This window comes from Carlito syrichta, unplaced genomic scaffold, assembly GCF_000164805.1.
Source record: "Carlito syrichta isolate Samal-C Ts95f unplaced genomic scaffold, Tarsius_syrichta-2.0.1 Scaffold309435, whole genome shotgun sequence".
Lineage (NCBI taxonomy): Eukaryota > Metazoa > Chordata > Mammalia > Primates > Tarsiidae > Carlito > Carlito syrichta.
This window is the reverse complement of record NW_007253531.1, coordinates 551,934-570,153: the sequence shown is the minus strand read 5'-3', so window position 1 is coordinate 570,153 and position 18,220 is coordinate 551,934. Positions and strand designations below refer to the sequence as shown.

Below are 18,220 nucleotides of genomic sequence, written 5' to 3'. Positions count from 1 at the left end.
TCCCTGACAGCCCCAATTAGGCCACCAACACCTCCCACCCCATTTAAATGTTTCCCTGGTACGTATCACAGTGTTAGCAGTATGTTATTTATATGATTATGTGTTCAATGTCTCTCACCCTAGAACATATGGATTATAGGAACTGAACCTCCTTTCTCACATTGCATCCCACTGTCCATCCTGCATGGACAGTGGACCAGGGAACAGCCCCCCATATCACATGTTTCTCCTAACCACAGTGACTTCATGTGTTGACATGCCACAGATTTTTCCTGACCATAGCCACTTCATGTGTCTGTTTTCAGGCTGTAGCCTGGGGCTGGAAATGGCCCTCTCCGTGGACTCATCTTGGCACCAGTGGCAGTGGAGAGTCAGATATGGCCTCCCCCAGTCTCCATCGGAAGTCACGCCACTGCTCTTGCCAGAGAAGGGGAGGCGGAGTTACAACCTGCCACAGCAGCGGGTCGTGTTTCCCAACAACAGCTTATTCCACCAGGATTGGGAAAAGGTCTCCAGGAGATACCCTGGAAACAGAATCTGCACGACCAAGTATACCCTCTTCACCTTCCTGCCCCGGAATCTGTTTGAGCAGTTTCACAGGTACAGACCCACTTGTCCAAACAATACACTTTTAGCCAGGTATTTGCCGCTCTGATGAACTCAGAGGTGCCGCCCTCTGGGGCCACCTTTCTTTAATATCCAAAAGCATATACCTGAGGATGTTTTTGTTGTTCATTCATTAATTTAACAAATATTTACCAGGTTCTACTCTGAATCAGGCCATGTGTTGGATGCTAGAGATATATGAGAAAAAGAGAACTCAGAAACTAGAATATCCCAGACAAAGCATCTCAGAAACTGCTGAGAGAAAGAGAAAGTGAGAGAGAGAGACTGCCCTCCTTGAGTGTATTGTCTAGTGAAAGAGGCAAACATTAACTTTTAATTATGTAAATCGATGTAAAGTTATAGGTAGAATAAATACTTCCAAGAAGAAGTGTACGACACTGTTATAGTGACTAACAGGGAATTCTGACCCAGTTAAGGAAGTCAGAGAATTGAAAAAATAAAATCAGTCCATTAACTAAATGAAAAGAGGCAGACAGAAGTCAGGGAAGGGAATCAGGAGAATGTTTCTGCCAATAGGCCTGCATGTGCAAAGGTAGGTGAGAGCAAGATGCACTTGGAAAATCTGAAAGCATACACCAGACTTTTGAGATAATATATGAGATCACTTTTAAATAAAAATCAATATATGTGCTTATACATCATCCTAAATTTTGTATTTGCTATTGTAAACAACTGTTTACTGAACCCTCTACTGTGTACCTAACATATATTGTACCATACAGTATTTATAGGAACTCTCTAAAGTAGGTAGTACTATCCCCATTTCACACAAGAGGAAACAAGCTCAGGAGAGTCATCAACCTAATAAACAATAAGAACAGAATTGAAATTGGGATCGGTTTGACTTCAAAGCCCTTACCTACTGTTTGAGGTGACATTGAAAGAGAATGTCATTTTAGCTAATCAGGGCCAACAGTAGGAATGAAATAGGGGAGAGAGTCTATTTTTCTTCTTCATGGTTTTTACTCACACCGTATTTGCCCCTTCCAGATGGGCTAACCTCTATTTCCTGTTCCTGGTAATTCTAAACTGGGTGCCTTCCTTGGAGGTCTTTCACAAGGAAATCACCATGTTACCATTGGTCATTGTCCTGTTCATCATCATGGTCAAGGATGGCATGGAAGACTTCAAAAGACACCGCTTTGATAAAGCGATAAACTGTTCCAACATTCAAATATATGAAAGGTAAGAGAAACCAGCCCTCTGTGTTCTTTCTTGCAAATAAATATGCAAACTCACCAGCAAGACAGAAAGAGTGAAGTATTTTCTTACACTACATTTTCTTAAATTCGCTTAATTCAGTGATTCTCAAGTGGGGGTGAATTTGACCCCTAGTGGGCATTTGGTAATGTCTGAAGACATCATTTGGGGTTTTCTTACTAGAAGGGAGGGTACTACTCCATCTAGTGGGTAGAAGTCAGGGGTGCTACTCAATATCTTTCAATACACAGTGCAGCCTCCGCTGTAAAGAATTCTTGGCCAATCAAAGTGTCCATTGTGCTAAGATTGAGAGACCTTGTTTTAACTTGTGTAAGCACTCATATTATTAAGGACACGGATGTGATTGTATTTAGAGTGGGTCGAAAGCTCAAGAATTAGCATCTAGGATGACTGGATCACCTTGGGAGACTAAGTTCAGAAGAAACTCTTTGGGGGTGTCAAGCAATGTCTCCCAAATGAGCAAATATACGCCATTTTTAAAGCCTCTGAGTTTCTTGGGTGGGGTGGGGAAGAAAACAATTCTTGCTTTTAGAACTTAACCGGGTAGGTTTTAGGACCCAGAGTTGGTGCACCTGTTCTTGGCTGCCCAGAAGGGAAAAAGAAGACACCTGTGGGTGACGTTGACATTCCAACAGGTGGAGTCTCAGACAGGTAGAAGGAAGTGGCCTGGTGAATACACACCCTTTCTCTGAAGCTCCTTCCTCGTTGAATTTCTCCCATGCTGTTTACAAGTCCTGGTTTCCCTTTGAAAGAAGAGAGTAAAATTATCAGCAGAGAAGGCAAAGAAAAGATGAGAAATAAATTATGAGCATTAAAGAAACAAGATTGAGCAGAGATGAGAAAGGAAGGGAGAAAAAGGCAGAAAAGGAAAGAAGACAAGAAGCGAGTGGTCGTCCCCAACCTGCCCTTCGAAGGACAGTCTCACAAAGAGAACCCCAACAGACATCATCGTGGGAATCAAATTAAGACCAGCAAGTACACTGTATTGTCTTTCATCCCCAAGAACATCTTTGAGCAGCTACATCGGTTTGCCAATCTCTATTTTGTGGGCATTGTGATTCTGAATTTTGTCCCGGTGGTCAATGCTTTCCAGCCTGAGGTGAGCATGATACCAATCTGTATTATCCTGGCAGTCACTGCCATCAAGGATGCATGGGAAGATCTCCGGAGATACAAATCGGATAAAGTCATCAATAACCAAGAGTGCCTCATCTATAGCAGGTAACACAAAAAACTCCGGGGAGGGGGTTCTTGCTGGCCCCGCTTTGTTCTTTCTGAGGTCACTGCCACTGCAGCTGCATTTTATAAAGGGCTGGAGTAAGGCGATATCATTATTTTATCTTAGGGAAGCTGTTCAATCCTCTACAGTGGGGGTGGCAACCTAAAATCCAAAAACGAAGAGGATTGATTCAGTCTTTTAAAATTAGGAAGACCTTTACTATGTGGCATTTCCTTTGCTGTTTCAAATTTGTCCAACATTTAAGGGCTTTGAGTAAATTTTCATCTCTTCTCGGTGCAGTGTGACTATGAGCACATTCTAGCATGTTTGGGGACACTGGGAAGGAAGAGGCATCTTTGTTTTTAGGAGAGCAGAGGAGCATTGCGTTAGGAGATCCAGGACAGGAAACACACTGCTCCAAAACTTAGTAACTACGTGACCTGACCAAATGACAAAACTTCTCCAAGCCTCATTTTGTCATTCATAAAACTGGAACAATTCCTGGGGTGATCGTGAGAATTGCATGAGATAATCCTTAGAAAATGCTTAGCACTAGACTTGACGTACAGTAAAGGCTCAGTAAAAGCAAGCTGTGATTGCTTCACTTTTAGAATGTAAAACTCTTATTTTCTTCATCATTAAGCCTGTCCTTGAGAGTTCCCCCGATGTCTCAACCAAAGCAAACTGCACACCACCTGTCTAGTCACCTTATTTAACGTCATTTTTATATATGCTGTTGTTCCCCAAAGGTCCCACTGGGCAAACGACATACTGGGTAGTCAGGGTTGCACATGCTCTCACTCAGTAAGGGAAGAAGACAGAATATAGAGTGTGTCTTAACTTTACAACAAGCCACACAGCCCACAAAGAAGCAAGGAGTCAAGTCTGGGCTTAGAGAGACTCTGGTGACAAAAGAACATTTTCAGAGCTGGCAATTGGCAGCCTTAGATGACTGACTCTCTAGCAGGTTGGTGAGAAAGAGAACACCCATGCCTCTTAAGGAGCACCCTGGGTCTGTCTTATTGCCTCTGACTTTATCCATTCCAGTTCCATAGATGTTCCACAATAGCTCTGGTCCTTGTTAGAATGAAATGGGTTTGCTTTGAGGTGTGCACACCAGTCATTCAGGGACTGCTCACTTCTCAGGAGGGTGCTCTTCTCTGAGGAATGAAGGGTGACCAACTTGGAGCTGGCTGCCAAAAAGGTTTATGAGCCAAACTCCATTTGGAAGGTTGTGGCCAGGGGAAGCCTTACTGGGCAGACCCAACACAAGGACTTATCTGTCTCCAAAGAATCCCCTACAAGAAACTCCATGACTGTCCCTCAGCAGTTAATGAGCATCTGTCCTCGTTGCTTGGAAGGCCACAATTGCACATCTAGAAAAAGCAATCTGGAGGATTATTTTTTTTTCCAACCAGATCTAATTGTCTTGAACATTGTGAGCACACTGAACATCCAGAGTTGAGTTCCTTAACTTTGAGTAAAAAATTATAAAGAGAGGATGAAATAACTGCTGGGGTGCAATGCCTTTCTTTGAAGAGGCAGTTTTTGAGAAGATATTGTTTTTCTTTTAGCACCAATCCACCATTACCTTTTGCTTTCCACCTTTCTCTTTTGTTTTCCTCTTCTTTTTTTTTTTTTCATAGAAGAACACAGTGTCGATTGGGGAGGAATATGTGTGGGCCGCAATGAGCCTGGTCCTGTTCCCCTTGCTCAGCCAGAAGACCCCAAATAATGAGCCTGATCTTGGGAATAATGTCATGTGGATCAGACCACAGATTCACCTGTGCTGGGAGTTGACCGGACTGTTGTTCTGTTCTCAGAATAGCTTTCAGGGGGCAACAGAAAATCAAGGTGATGACAACCAAGAAAAAAGAGATGTTAGTCCACCAGCTCTCTGACAGGGAGAAACATAAAGAGTCTTCACGGCAGTATTTTCTCAAGTGTAGTCAGTGTACTAAGAGTGAAAAAGAAACAGTCTTTGAAAAAATGGCATCCATGGCCAGGAAATGTATGCTGGCCCTCCTGACCCACAGCCCAGGAAGGACTAAGGAAAGAGACACAATGAAGAAACCTGTTCACCTTTGAATAATTCAGTGCTGTTCCTAACTTACTGGTCCTCAGAAATATTTTTAGTACTAAGTTTGGGAAATTTTATTTTTTCAAGTGGCAAAAAAAAAAAATTGACTATGGGTTCATATAGGTAATTAAATAAAATGGACTAAATATAAAAAGAAAAGTAATATTGCTCATGTAGTGATAAACAGTAAATGTTTATCATCAGTGTTAGGATGCAACAGGGAATGGTAGGGACTGTGGCAAACTGGGGAAGCCATGCATTCATCCTAAGAGGCAGAGCTGGCCACTTAGCTTCTGCTAGTTGGTACCATGTAGAAATATAGGCCCAGTGTTGCCAGATTGTCTGAGTTTTATTAGGGCAACTAGAAATTAATATTTTTGTTTGAAATAACCTAATTTTTAACTAATTTTGCCACTGTTGGTAACCAGTATAATTTTTCAAACACTTCAGACCTTTAATTGACCTTAAGTTCTATTTTGCCTATCTGAAAATCTGCAAACTTTGCTTTACAATATCCTAGAAATATGGAGTCCCTGCAAAATAATACGGTTCTATTTGTTTACTTATTTATTTATTTATTTACTTTGAGATGGGGTCTCACTGTGTTGCCCAGTAGTCTCAAACTCCTTGGCTCAAGCCATCCTCCCTTCTCAGTCTCCTGAGTAGCTGGGATTATAGGCACACACCACCACTCCCAGACCTAGGTTCTTCTTTTGAGGTTCATCCTCAATAAGAGAATGACTTTGGGCAGAGAGGAAGTATGAACTTGAGGTGGGAATGCAGGTCTGCAAGTCAGAGGCCTGAACTCTAGATCTGTGAATCCAGATCTGTGACTCTTAAGAGCTTAGGAAAGTCACTTAAATCTCTGGATTTCAGTTTTCACTTTTGCAAACCTTGGGAGTCAGATGAGATCTTATCCTGTGAGATGCACTCAGAAAGAACAAAACCCACAGCTAAATAAATTTGCACATTAATATAATAAAGGTTCTGCAAGAACCCTCAGTAAGTAACCTAACCAATTTGGTTTCATGCAGCTGTGTCTGTTGAAATATTCTCTGTTGCAAGTAGTAGAAACCTTCATTCAAACAAGTTCAAACAACAAAAAGACCTTTGTTGGCTTAGGTCACTTCAAAAGTCCTGAAAAGGGAAGGTGACCAGCATGGTTCAATCAGCATTCTACATCCAGCTCTCAGCAGTCCTTTTCAGTCAGCCTCCAGCTCTGTGTCATCTTAACTCTCAGACAGATTTTCCTCATGGCAATAAAATAGCTGCAGCAGCTCCAGCCCTCACATCTACATGTAATCACTCACAAAGAGAGAAAGCAAAACACTTCTGGTAGCCTTCTTGCAAGGTCAAGGAAGCTTACTTCTTAGACCTTCCTCACAACTTAGTGGCTCCCAGTGGATCACATGCTCATCCCTGAACCAGTCCCTAGGAGCAGGAGGTGTGGTTATGCTAATTAGGTTATACCCAAGCCACAACCCCCACCGGCAGAGCCAGCCATGGAAGGAGTCAGCTTCCCTGAGAGCATATGGGCCATTCAGGGAAAATGTATAACCCAAATGGAAAAATGAAGTCATTTCCAGGAGAAGGCAGAAGCAGGTGTTGGAGTAGGCACATTCATGTCTTGACTGTTTGTCAATTGCTTACCATTTATTAACAGGAATATGCACTTAGGGACATTCCATACTATATGTCCCTAAAATGTTTCCAACTTGAGGTGTATTGATGCTAGGAAAGGTCCCAGCACAGGAAGCTAGAAAATGCTAGATAAGTGTTAGTTATTGTCTTAACTGACGGATGCTAAAGGGCATATCTTTTCGCCATTCTCAATGAATGACACATGACAGATGTCAGGCAAAGAATACAAAATTTGAAAGGACATATTTTTTTTCTTGAGAAACAACATAACTTATACACTGGCTCTATCCATTTTATCCATTTCATCTCAGATTTACACATTTTTTCCCCATTTTTGGGCAATTAAAGAATAGAGCCCTTAACATTTTGTTCATAACCTAATCTAATGCTTCATCCAGCCTAGACTTGTTTATACTGTGAGAAAATGTCTTTTTGCAAACACCAGATGCCTTGTTAACAGAATTACAATCCCGTTAGAGCATTTTCTTTTAATATAGCAACTGTGCTTGTGGTCGAAAGGTGACCCATTAATCAGATTTATGGAATGACTTCGAGGAGAGATTAGTTTCAGAATTGTATTAGTTTAGTTTCTCCCAGGGCTCAGTTTAATGAATCTAGAAACCATACCCAGCAAGAGATTTGTATTTTTCCATCCAGCTTAGTAAATTTTTATTTGTATTCAGAAAACATGCAGTATGGGAAGAGGAATGGGAACCAAGGGAATCCAGGGTGGTTTGTTTAGTTCCCTGTTATAATGAAACAAAAGCCTTAGTTTCAGCAGCCGGTCACTCGCTTATTCTCTATTCAGCATATATTAATTCAGGACTTAGTGTGTGCACCGCCATGGCAGATCCATTGCCCTCAGGGAGCTCCCAGTCCAGGGCTCACAAAGAACTTATACATAGTTTCAACATCCCATGTGCTTTGGTAACCTACATACAAAGGGACACAGGGCGCAGAGGATGCCCGGAGTTGTCTGCCTACAAGAAGCACCAAAGCCAAGGGAAGCCTTCTGGAAGAGGTGAGATTTCAGGAGAGCACTGAAGGAGGAGTTACATACATCTAGGCAGAGAGAACACATTTCAGCTCACAGCTTGTCCACAGTCAGTGAAATGTTGTATGTGTGGCTTATGCTGGTATCAGAAAGACAGGACCAAACACATGTCAGAAATTTAGAGGAAGAATGACATGGGCTAAAATGTTTTTAAAATCTGACTTTTTACCAAGATCTGGAAAGTCCCTCCTCTGTAAGTCAGGTGACTTGATAATATAAAATTAATTCCATGTCCTACGGGAGAACATCCAGTCTTCTGACAGCATGGCTCTGAGGACCTGGTCTGGTCTGCAATCTATTTTTATTTGTCTGTGAGATGCCTTTCATGCCTGTGTCCTCAGGAAAACCTAGGAATGAGGAAACCAGAGGTCCTGATCCTGGTTGTGTCACTAATTCACTATATGACGTAAGTGAAGCCACTTAAGCAGTCGGGCACTGTTTGTCTCATCTTTTTTTTTTTTTTTTTTTTTTGAGTCAGGGTCTCACTCTGTCACCCAGGCTGGAATGCAGTGGCAAGATCATGGCTCACTGTAGCCTCAACCTCCTGGGTTCAGGTGGTCCTTCCACCTCAGCCTCCCAAGTCACTGGGATTACAGGTATTTACCAACATGCCTGACTAATTTTTTATTTTATTTTCTGTAGAGTTGAGGTCTCGCTGTGTTGTCCAGGCTGGTCTCAAACCCCTGGGCTCAAGCAGTCCTCCCACCTAGGCCCAAAGTTCTGGGATTACAGGTGTGAGCCACTGCACCCAGCCTCATCTTTAAATAGCCATCATAATCTTTCTGTGACATGTTCTGCAAAGAGATGGGCAAATGACACACAAGAAGTTTTGAGAACAATGGAGGTATAGAAACAAGCTATGAAATGCAGTGGCATGGGAGGGTGAGTGGAACAGTCTCTGGAGTGCCCTTCCCGGGTGCTTGGCACCAAGGACTTTGACATGGGACCGGGGCTTGTCTCAGAGTTGCCACTTACCAAATGGCCATATGTCATCACTTACCACTACAGCCTTTACATCTGTAAAATGGGAACCACACTAGCACCTGTCTCCCAGGGTCACAGGGATCCCATGAGATCATCCTTGTAAATCATTTAACTCAGTGCCTATATCATAAGTAGCACTTTGTATTTTTTTTTAATTTTCAATCATCTGAAGTCTCATTTGTTCAACACCAGTCCCAGTCTGATCCTTCGTCTTTCTTGCTATGTGTCTCACACACACAAAGAAAGAATTACTACTTTTATAGGTAAGATCCAAGAACATTCCCTGAGCCACATGTGCCAGTGGAAAGAGTTACAAGGATTTAAAAGCAAAAACCTATGCTCTGCCCTCGCATTTTTTTCTCCTATTCTATGGCAGGACTTTAAAACCTGAATTCAAGAGCACTCCCTGGGAGCTGACCCTCTTTCTCCCCTCCCTCTTTCCCCCACAGCTCATTCGAGCACATCCGCACCAAGATTCAGATTCAGAGAAGGGTTATTAGTGGGCTCATCTATTCCCCAGCCTAAGCCACTTGGTCCAACTCGACTTCTTAAAATAGAGTATGCATTAGAAGATCACATTTATCTGGACTCAGTGTCTCACACCTGTAATCACTGCACTTTGGGAGACAGAGGCAGAGGGTCACTTGAGCAGCCCAGGAGCTCGAGACTAACCTGGGAAATACAGTGAGATCTTGTCTCTACAAAAAATAAAAATAATTAATTAAGGAATATCACATGTGTGCAGCTGATACTACTTCTGTTCTGTTGTTTCTTCTGAATAACGGCTTTCTGGGAAACTCCCAGAAGGTGATGAGGTGATTGACAGGGAAAAATTTAAGCTTTGCTAGGGTCATTCCAACATCAAAATACAATCATAAACCCACCTTCACCCTAAAACTACCTACTGAGGTTGCTGCAGGTGTGAATTGAGATTATGCCCATAAAACGCTTAACTTTGTCCCTGGCATTCAGTAGCTCTCAGAAAATATTAGTTAAAATGTTGCTAAGGAGAGTTCTATAACTTTGATAGGCAGAAGCCACCATGAGCTTGACCTAAGGGGAGTAATGACCATGGGCTGGAGTTTGGAACTGCGGAAGAGAAGACAAACATCTGCAGCCAAAGAACTTGACTCCAAACTCTAATAACATAGCAAAATGGACCTTGGGGAAGACTCTGAAAAATACAGACAACAGAAAAATATCGAGTCCTTTCACGCACGGCTACGAAAAGTGCCACTGGCTGGAGTTTACAGATCAGCAGACCGTTGCGTCCAGCCCCCAGGTCTTTGCTCTGCATTTGGCACCAGCAAAACCAGGCTCTTCTCTGAAGTGTCCATTTTGCAAATGCCCACACTACTCCCACTGCCTTGCTGTGTACTCACAGAAGTTCATAAACCATTTGGGCCAATTCAGTTTGTCATTTCAGGAGAGAATGTGTTAGGTCCTCCCCAAAACTCAATGGATGAAAGGGTCATAAAATAAGAATCTGGGTATCCCTGAAGCTCCACACTCTTGTCACCAGGCATGATTTGTATTTTAGCGGGCGAGAATTTATAGCCTCTCTTTTGCCATTAAGGAGCTTGGAATTCCAAAAGACAAGGCTCCTGTTCTCACCCCAGCCTCTGCTAGGTTTTTGTCATCTTCTCCTGAGGCTCCATATGCTTTGCCCCTGATTCCAAAACAGACACACGCGACCCCATTGAGCCATAACACTCCCACGGCTGTCACTCATGTGTCCTTGTAGGCACACATGTGTGGCCTTTTGCAAGTTAGATAACCTTTCTGAGTCTATTTCCTTGTCTATGAAATAAGGGTAATAATAATAATAAAAGCTGTTTCATTGTTAGGCAGCTAAACAGTAATGTAGGTTATGTGCTGGGTTCATTATAGGTACTCAGTGCATGAAAGCTAATAATAGCATATCATATCATTATTAAAAGTGTCCAGTAGGGAGAAAAAAATACTGACAACACCAAAATGACTAAAGGTTAGGAAAAGCCTCCTTTCTACTGTCTTGTGTTTAAGACAAATCGACAAAGAATCCATTAAATGTTTCCTGAGCACTTCCTACATCATAGATGCCATATCCAACCCTAGGAAGGTCCAGAAACACAAAACTCAGGATAATCCTAGCTCTTAGCAAGCTTCTCTCATAGTTTAAAATAGAAGGTACATGAAGCAATTGGGAAACAGGCCCATGATATGCAAGGAAGTGTGGCAGCAAGATGTGTACCTTGGCGGTCCTGTACCCAGGAGTGAAATCAGAAAGGCAGGATTTGGATTTGCAGAGGTTAGAGGAAGGGTACTTGGGGTGGCATTCCGTACCCTTGAATACCCCCAGGCTACTTTTCCATAACCTGTGACTTCCGTATCCTCTGAAGCATGGTGTTCCCGTGGCTGTTTGGTGACATTCTGTGCTCAGTTCTGTTTCCAGTGTGTAGCAGTCACCTGTCTAAGAGACCAGAGGCAAGCTACCCTCAGATCGGGACTTCAAAGCTCTCCCAGTATACAGAACTTTCTACTGTACCAATGTGACCCAAATGTGCCAAGTCTCACTAACTTTAGATGAGAATGAGATTCCATTATAAAAATGCCCCAATGACAGTGCCGCTTAGCCCCAACCTGCTGACTTGGGACTTCAATCCTCCCACCTTAATCCTCAAGTCATTGCAGATATATCTCAGTCATTCTCAGATATGATAACTATCACTGTGTCCCTCAATACTTCCAGCCCAGCCACAGGTCTTGGTCCCCTCCTGCCCCTCTGACCTCAGCTGTTCCCTTCCTGTGCTCTCCTGAGCCCCCACATCTAACCTTTGTGGTCTGTGGCAGACAGACCAGTACAGAACAGAACCCAGCTGCACCTGCCACTCTCTGCCCCAGACCCATCTGTGTCTTTAATGCAACTCCTTAACTTCTGTCTCATTTCCTAAGGCCAGGCCGGAGACTGAGGCCTCACTACCTTCTCTCTTTTTTCAATTTCTATTCCCTCTTGCTAGGCTCCCCCTCCAGCCAAAATAACCCACGTCTCATTTATATCAGCTAATGAAAATACACAACTACAGCAGTGATCCTGTTTGCACCAAGCTAATCAAAGTAACTATAAAGATAGCAAGAGCAGCAATGGATACCCTTTGCTGAGAGGTTATTAGGCACTTTTAATATACTATCTTATATATATTATAACTTTCACTACAATCTGTAACACAGGTTTGTCCTATTTGATAAATGAATAAACTGAGGGTCAGAAAGTTAAGTAGCAGGTTGGTGACAATCTATGGTTCAAGGTTCAAGGTCACATGTAGTTCCAAGTTTCAAATCCAGTTTACTTGACTCCAAAGCCCTTAACAACTCTGCAACACTGTCTTTACCTCAATACACCAATGTCCAGACCATGGGCGTTATGGGTATTCCTGAATCAGCCACAAAGCCCTTGGTTCTCCTCTGTGGAGTCATGGAAGGGACAAGGTTCCAGTCTGAGCTTTGTTTCTGTGCACCCTGGTCAGGTCGCCCCCCTTCCCCTAGTCTCAGTTTTCTCACCTAAATAATGAGAGTTGAACTGGAAATCTATCAAATCCCCTCGAGTCTAGATTTTAGAGATTCACATTTCTAGGAATTTGTCCCAGTAGCCAAGCACTAGAGCCCTATGCTTTCAATATGCTGAGCTTGGGTCTCTCTTTTCTGGGCTTGGGGGAAAGCCTTGGATTTTAGAGTTTCCTGTGTTTGCGAGGATTGTGTACCTGGGCTCAAGCCATGAAACATATTCATGAGTAAAATAGCATGAAGAAGAAAACACAGAGGTCTGCAGAGCAGTGGTTAGCCACTGTAACAATAGTAATTGATGCAGTGTGGTGGTTCACACTTGTGATCCCAACACATTGGGAGGCTGAGGCAGGAGAATCTCTTGAGACCAGGAGTTGGAGACCAGGCTAGACAACATAGCAAGAACTCATGTCTACAAAAAAAAAAAAAAAAAAGGCACTGGGCAACAGAGTGAGACTCTGACTCAAAATAAAATAAAAATACAAAAATTAGCCAGGTGTGGTGGCATATCCCTGTAGTCCCACCTACAGCTACTTGGGAGACTGAGGCAGAAGGATCCCTTGAGCACAAGAGATAAAGGCAGTGCCACTGCACTCCAACCTAAGTGACAAAGTGAGACCCTGTCTTAAAGAAGCAAACAAAACCAAAACAATAGCAATCGTCTTCATCACAAAAGGAAGATTAAACAAGGGAGGACCCCAAAAAAACCGGAATTACCTTTTGCAGGGCAGACCCCTTGTAGTACTGGCTTCCCCCACTAGGTAAGTGTTCTGGGAACGCATTGCATCAGTGTACCAGCTAGTGTTGTGAGAGACTGCATCATTCAGTTTCAGTGATTTTTTTTTTTTTTTTTTTGAGATTCTTTCAACATGTTTGTCCATTTCATGATGGATGATTTACGTGCGCACCTGCCCACACCATACTGTGTTCAGCAGTTTTTGACCAAAAACAGCATGACCCCTTTGCCCCCTTGCCCCACCTGTCCTATTTCACCTGACCTCACCCTGAGTGACTATTTTTTGTTTCCCAGATGAAAAAAGTCCTCAAAGGGAAATGTTTTGGCAATGTGGAAGAGGTGAAACAAAAAACTACAGAAGAACTAAAAGGTATCCAAATTGACAAGTTCAAACACTGTTTTGAGCAGTGGAAAAAGTGTCTTAACAGGTGTATTGCAGCAAATGGAGAGTACTTTGAAGGTGGCTGAAGCTTAAACATTTAAGAATAAATACACAACTTTTTATAAATAAATCCCAGAGTATTTTGAGGGGGTCCCCTAATATTTATTGAATATTTCCTGAGTTGTGAAATTCCAGGCTCAGTTCCTCACCAATCCTTTTAACAGCCCTTGGAGGTAAGTGCACATATTACATTCAACAGACATGAAAAAACTGAGGTTTCAGGTGATTAAGTAACTTGCCCAAGATCACACAGGTTGTGAGTAGGGAAGCTGGGATTCAAACTCGCTCTTAATCCCTATACTGCATTCACTCTCCCAGGGATTCCCTTCTCACCCTGGGGTAACAACACTGGGCATTCTGGGCCTGGCATTTCCTGAAGGTCAGTCCAGATCAGCTTATCATCCTGTTTTTAATAGGCAGTGCCACAAGACAACTAATCCTCCTGACAAATCCCCTCTACTCTAGTTCCCAGAAATCTTTTTCCTTTTTTTTGGAAAGAGAGGGTCTTACTCTTTTTTTTAGGGACAGGCTGGATTTTGGAGTGCAGTGGTATGATCATGGCTCAATGCAGCCTTGACCTTCTGAGCTCCTGAGCTCAAGCGATCCTCCTGCCTCAGTCTCCCAAAGTGCTGAAATTACAGATGTGAGTCACCATGCCCGGCTCTCTGAAATTTTTTAAAAGATAAAACACAGATACTTGAGAAATTAAGCCTCATGTATCCTTTTCTCCTCCATGTACCCTCTTTCATCTGCTCCCCATGGCATCCAGTCAACTACAAACTTCTCTTGCTGTTTATTTGTCCCTTAATAAGCCCTATCTCCTCTCAGAAAGCCATTTAGCACTGCACCACTTAATTTCTCCTCGAGGCAGAAGCTGCCAGATGGGGCCTTTGTCCAAGCCACGTCAATTTGTCTTATTTTTAAACAGCAGTGAACATTGCATGAAACTAAAATAGAAGTTGGTTCCCAGGTGTGGACTCACTGACCAGGGGCGTGATCCAGGGTGTGTGGATATGTCCACCTGGGGCAGCTGTTCCAAACAGGTTGGATTAAGGAGGGAGTGACTTTCCCAGGCAGCCCTGGGACAGCTGCTGGTGGTGTCTGGGCATCACTCAATGCAGGGACACACTATTTTTCCACTTCATCTGAGTCCGGTCAGTCATCGCCTCCTCCAGCTGGATGCTCTGGGCTGTGTATCCTGACCCTTCCACAGACATGCTCCTGACAACTGAGGAGACAGTGGATTTCAGAGAACTGGGAGACCAGCACAAAGTGACCCAGGGCAAAAAGGAAATGTTCCTAATGTCTATTTTTTTAATCCCTAAAATTTTCATAAATTTAGCCTCTGGTTCCATAACATAACTATGTTTAGGTTACTATAGATTTAATTATTTAAATTGTGTACCAGACAAATTATTAAACCATGCTCCCCTAAAAATCTTGTTTTTAAATGAACATCCCACAATCATGTTGATCCTATAGCTTAGGTACTCCTAGATGCACAATAGGGAGTCTGGAAGCCGTGTGTGTTTCTGTTTGGGAAGTGTAACCCTGGAGATAGGCGGTCTCCATCTTGGGAAGGGTAAACCACCCTCAGTGACTGAAAATGTTCCTACGCCCTCAAAGGCAGAAAGGATCATTACCAGTGCAGCAGTGACCTCCTGGGGATCCAAAAAATAATATAAAAGATGGAGATTGGTCTGACTTACAGCTTGTGGGTGCCTCCATTAACCTCGAGATATTTACATCATGGTAGGACTTGACACGACAATGCTCCAGCCCATTTCACAAAAGCGACTGTTCATAAAAATATACATACGCCATATGCTTCTCTCCATAGCTCTCTATCTTCCAGCACCTTCAGAACCATAATAAGCAGGGGAGTCCTTTATTGGAAGGGGAAGGATGAGACTTAGCATTTGTTGGTGGAGGTTCCCTGGTCCTGCCTCTGACATGCCTCTGGACTGGCCATACAACATTTGCCAAAATCTTGAGAACCAGTTGTGATATTTAAAGCACTCTCTCAAAAACAAAAACAAAAAAAACCCAGAAAACAGAAAACCAGGCTTTCCTTCACTCTGTGAGGTTTCCTTTCTCATAGAGAGTTTGGACCATTCCAATACCTTAAAGTAGCCTTATTCTTGGGTATTTAACAAGTATTTCCGGGGCTACTTTTAAGGGGGAAAAAATGTCATCCCCCAAGTCAGCAGAGAGACCATGAAGAGTTTGATAGTTACAACGGCACTTTCGGTGGAGGAGTATTCACCTCAGATGAATAAATAAGCAAGCAGATTTTTATATAAATAAATACATTTCCAGAATGACACAGGGAAGCAAATCTGGGGTGACTGTACTATTCTTCATAGAGAGTGAAAGTGATGTGGGCAGAGTGGAAACGCAGAAGGAGCTATCAATTGAAAAATGCTTAGAAACCTGTTCTTGGTTTTGCATGTCAGGAGGAATTCATACTAAACTGCTACAGACACATGGCCCTCAAAATCGCAGAAGGGAACTCAGTAGCCATTTAGATGGCATTGCCCATGGAGTGATTTGTCCTAGTCTGCTGCACAAAGCTCCCAGAGCCACAGGACACTTCAAAGAACTCTGTGGTTGCTCTGGGTGATAAGGCTACTCCCCAAATCTAACATCCCTGTTTCTTTTATAGACTCTGACCAAACTTACCTTGGCCTTCCAAATGGAAGCTCCTTCATTTCTGGGCACTGGAGGGATCCTCTGAGAAGATGGGATCTTAGGAAGATATGTCTCCAGAAGGCCCCAAGGAAGGGAGGAAGACACCAAACACTTCATCCTCCTCAAAGGCTTTTGGGGAGTCAAAGTAGAAAAGTGGAATTTTACTCCAATCTCTTTCTCTGTGGAAGAGTGGACTTGTCATGCCCAGGGCAGCTCAGATTCCAACAGAAATAAACAATAGCTCGCTCAGCAGGCTCAGACCAGTGGAGAAACCCAGCAAAGGAAAGCCTGCCTCTCCAGGCCTGGCCGCATTCAGAGGTTCCAACTTCAAGCCAGCTAGGCTCAGTCAAAAAGACCCCATGCGGAATGTTGCTTTGGTTCCATTTTTAGGGAGGGACATTTCCAAATGCAGACTTAGAAGAGCACACACCTCCAGAACAGATCTTGAAACTGTGTCACACAAGAAATAATTGAGGGCACCTGGAAAGTTAAATTTGGCTTGGCATGTTCAAAAGGCTTCATGAGACACTTGATGAATGCCTTAAAACATTTAAAAATGGATGGAAGATAGATAGTATTACCTGCAAGAGCAGAACTGTTTGTATAGTTGACTATGCAGAAGCGAGACTTTCTGAAATGAGAGCTCTTTGAAAATGGAATGTGGTGCCTTGTGAAGCAGGAAGTTCCTTAGCTGGAGGTGGGAAAGCTAGAGCTTTGATACCGCTTGAGGGAGAGTGCATCCCAGTCGGTGAGAACTGTGGGCTTTAGTGTCCAGCTAGACTCAGGTTCAGGGTTCATGAGGCTTTGGGAAGGGTTTCTGTTGTTGTTGTTGTTTGACCCTCAATTTTCTCATTTGTGAAATGGGTATGATAATATCCACTCTAGAGGTTATTATGCAAGCAAAACTCATTAATGTGAGTGATTGGCAGGTAAGAAATGCTAATAATTTGATGGGAAGATAAAGGGCATAATTTCTTCCAATTTCTTCAGCCCTCCCTATGGTTCTTGCGGATCTCATTTCATCAAAATTCCTGGTACCTTCTTTCTCTTCCCTGACAGCCCAGGCTGTTCTATGTCAGCACTGCTCCAGATCTTTCTAGACTGTGGCCAATGTCCTCATCTTTCCTATTGCCACTCTCCTCCTCTTTCCTACACCCCAGTTCCTTGAAACTCTGTTTCTTTGGTCATAACTGGCTATTCTGGTAAATAATATATATTAAGAATACCAAGTTGCTATGATAGAATTATTACCTTCTCCTTTAAAATATTTCTCCTGCTAGGAAGCAAAGGCTGAACCCAGTACCTGGTCAAGAGTAAGCAATCAATCAAAATTCTAAATGATCTTGAGGACAGATCTCTTACTAGTGGGATTCCACAGAGCATGCCTTGCCATTCTAGAGAGATTACAGTGGTGGTCATTTGAGGCAAGATAGAAAACGGCATTCGCATGACTTGGGCTGATTTGGGAGATATTAAAGCAAATGGACATTCCTCCATTCACCCATTAATTTTCTAAGGATACTTAAAATTCACTCAGACCCCTGTCTTCCTCCCACTCAAGAAAAGAGAAGACCTATGTACAGAGGCACTGGAAGGATGTGCACGTGGGAGATTTCATCCAAATGCGATGCAACGAGATCATCCCAGCAGACATACTCCTCCTCTTTTCCTCGGACCCCAGCGGGATATGCCACCTGGAAACTGCCAACTTGGATGGAGAGACAAACCTCAAACAAAGGCGTGTTGTGAAGGGCTTCTCACAGCAGGTAGGGTTCTTTCTAAGGTCTTCCATGGGCAAAAGGGAGTGAGCTAAGCCTACTGGACAATTGAACTGAGCCTCAAGGGGAGAGGGGAAAGTGGTGGGTGACTCCTCTTCCCAAGTACTTCAAACACACTTAATCTTCCCAGTAGCCCTCTAAGATGGACATTATCTCCATATCATAGATGAGGAAACTGAGGCTGAGACAAGTTAAATAACTTGA

At 43.1% G+C, this 18,220-nt stretch overlaps 1 protein-coding gene across 1 annotated transcript in view; it reads left to right on the top strand.

Moving 5' to 3' along the window:
• The first annotated feature begins 309 nt into the window (after nt 1-309).
• Nucleotides 310-18,220, top strand: part of ATP10B (ATPase phospholipid transporting 10B (putative)) — a 117,487-nt gene continuing 99,576 nt past the window's right edge. The window contains exons 1-3 of the mRNA XM_008067245.2: nt 310-600; nt 1,618-1,812; nt 17,800-18,004. Coding sequence (XP_008065436.1) covers nt 326-600; nt 1,618-1,812; nt 17,800-18,004 — 675 coding nt within the window. The 5' untranslated portion in view covers nt 310-325. The remainder of the gene's footprint in view (nt 601-1,617; nt 1,813-17,799; nt 18,005-18,220) is intronic.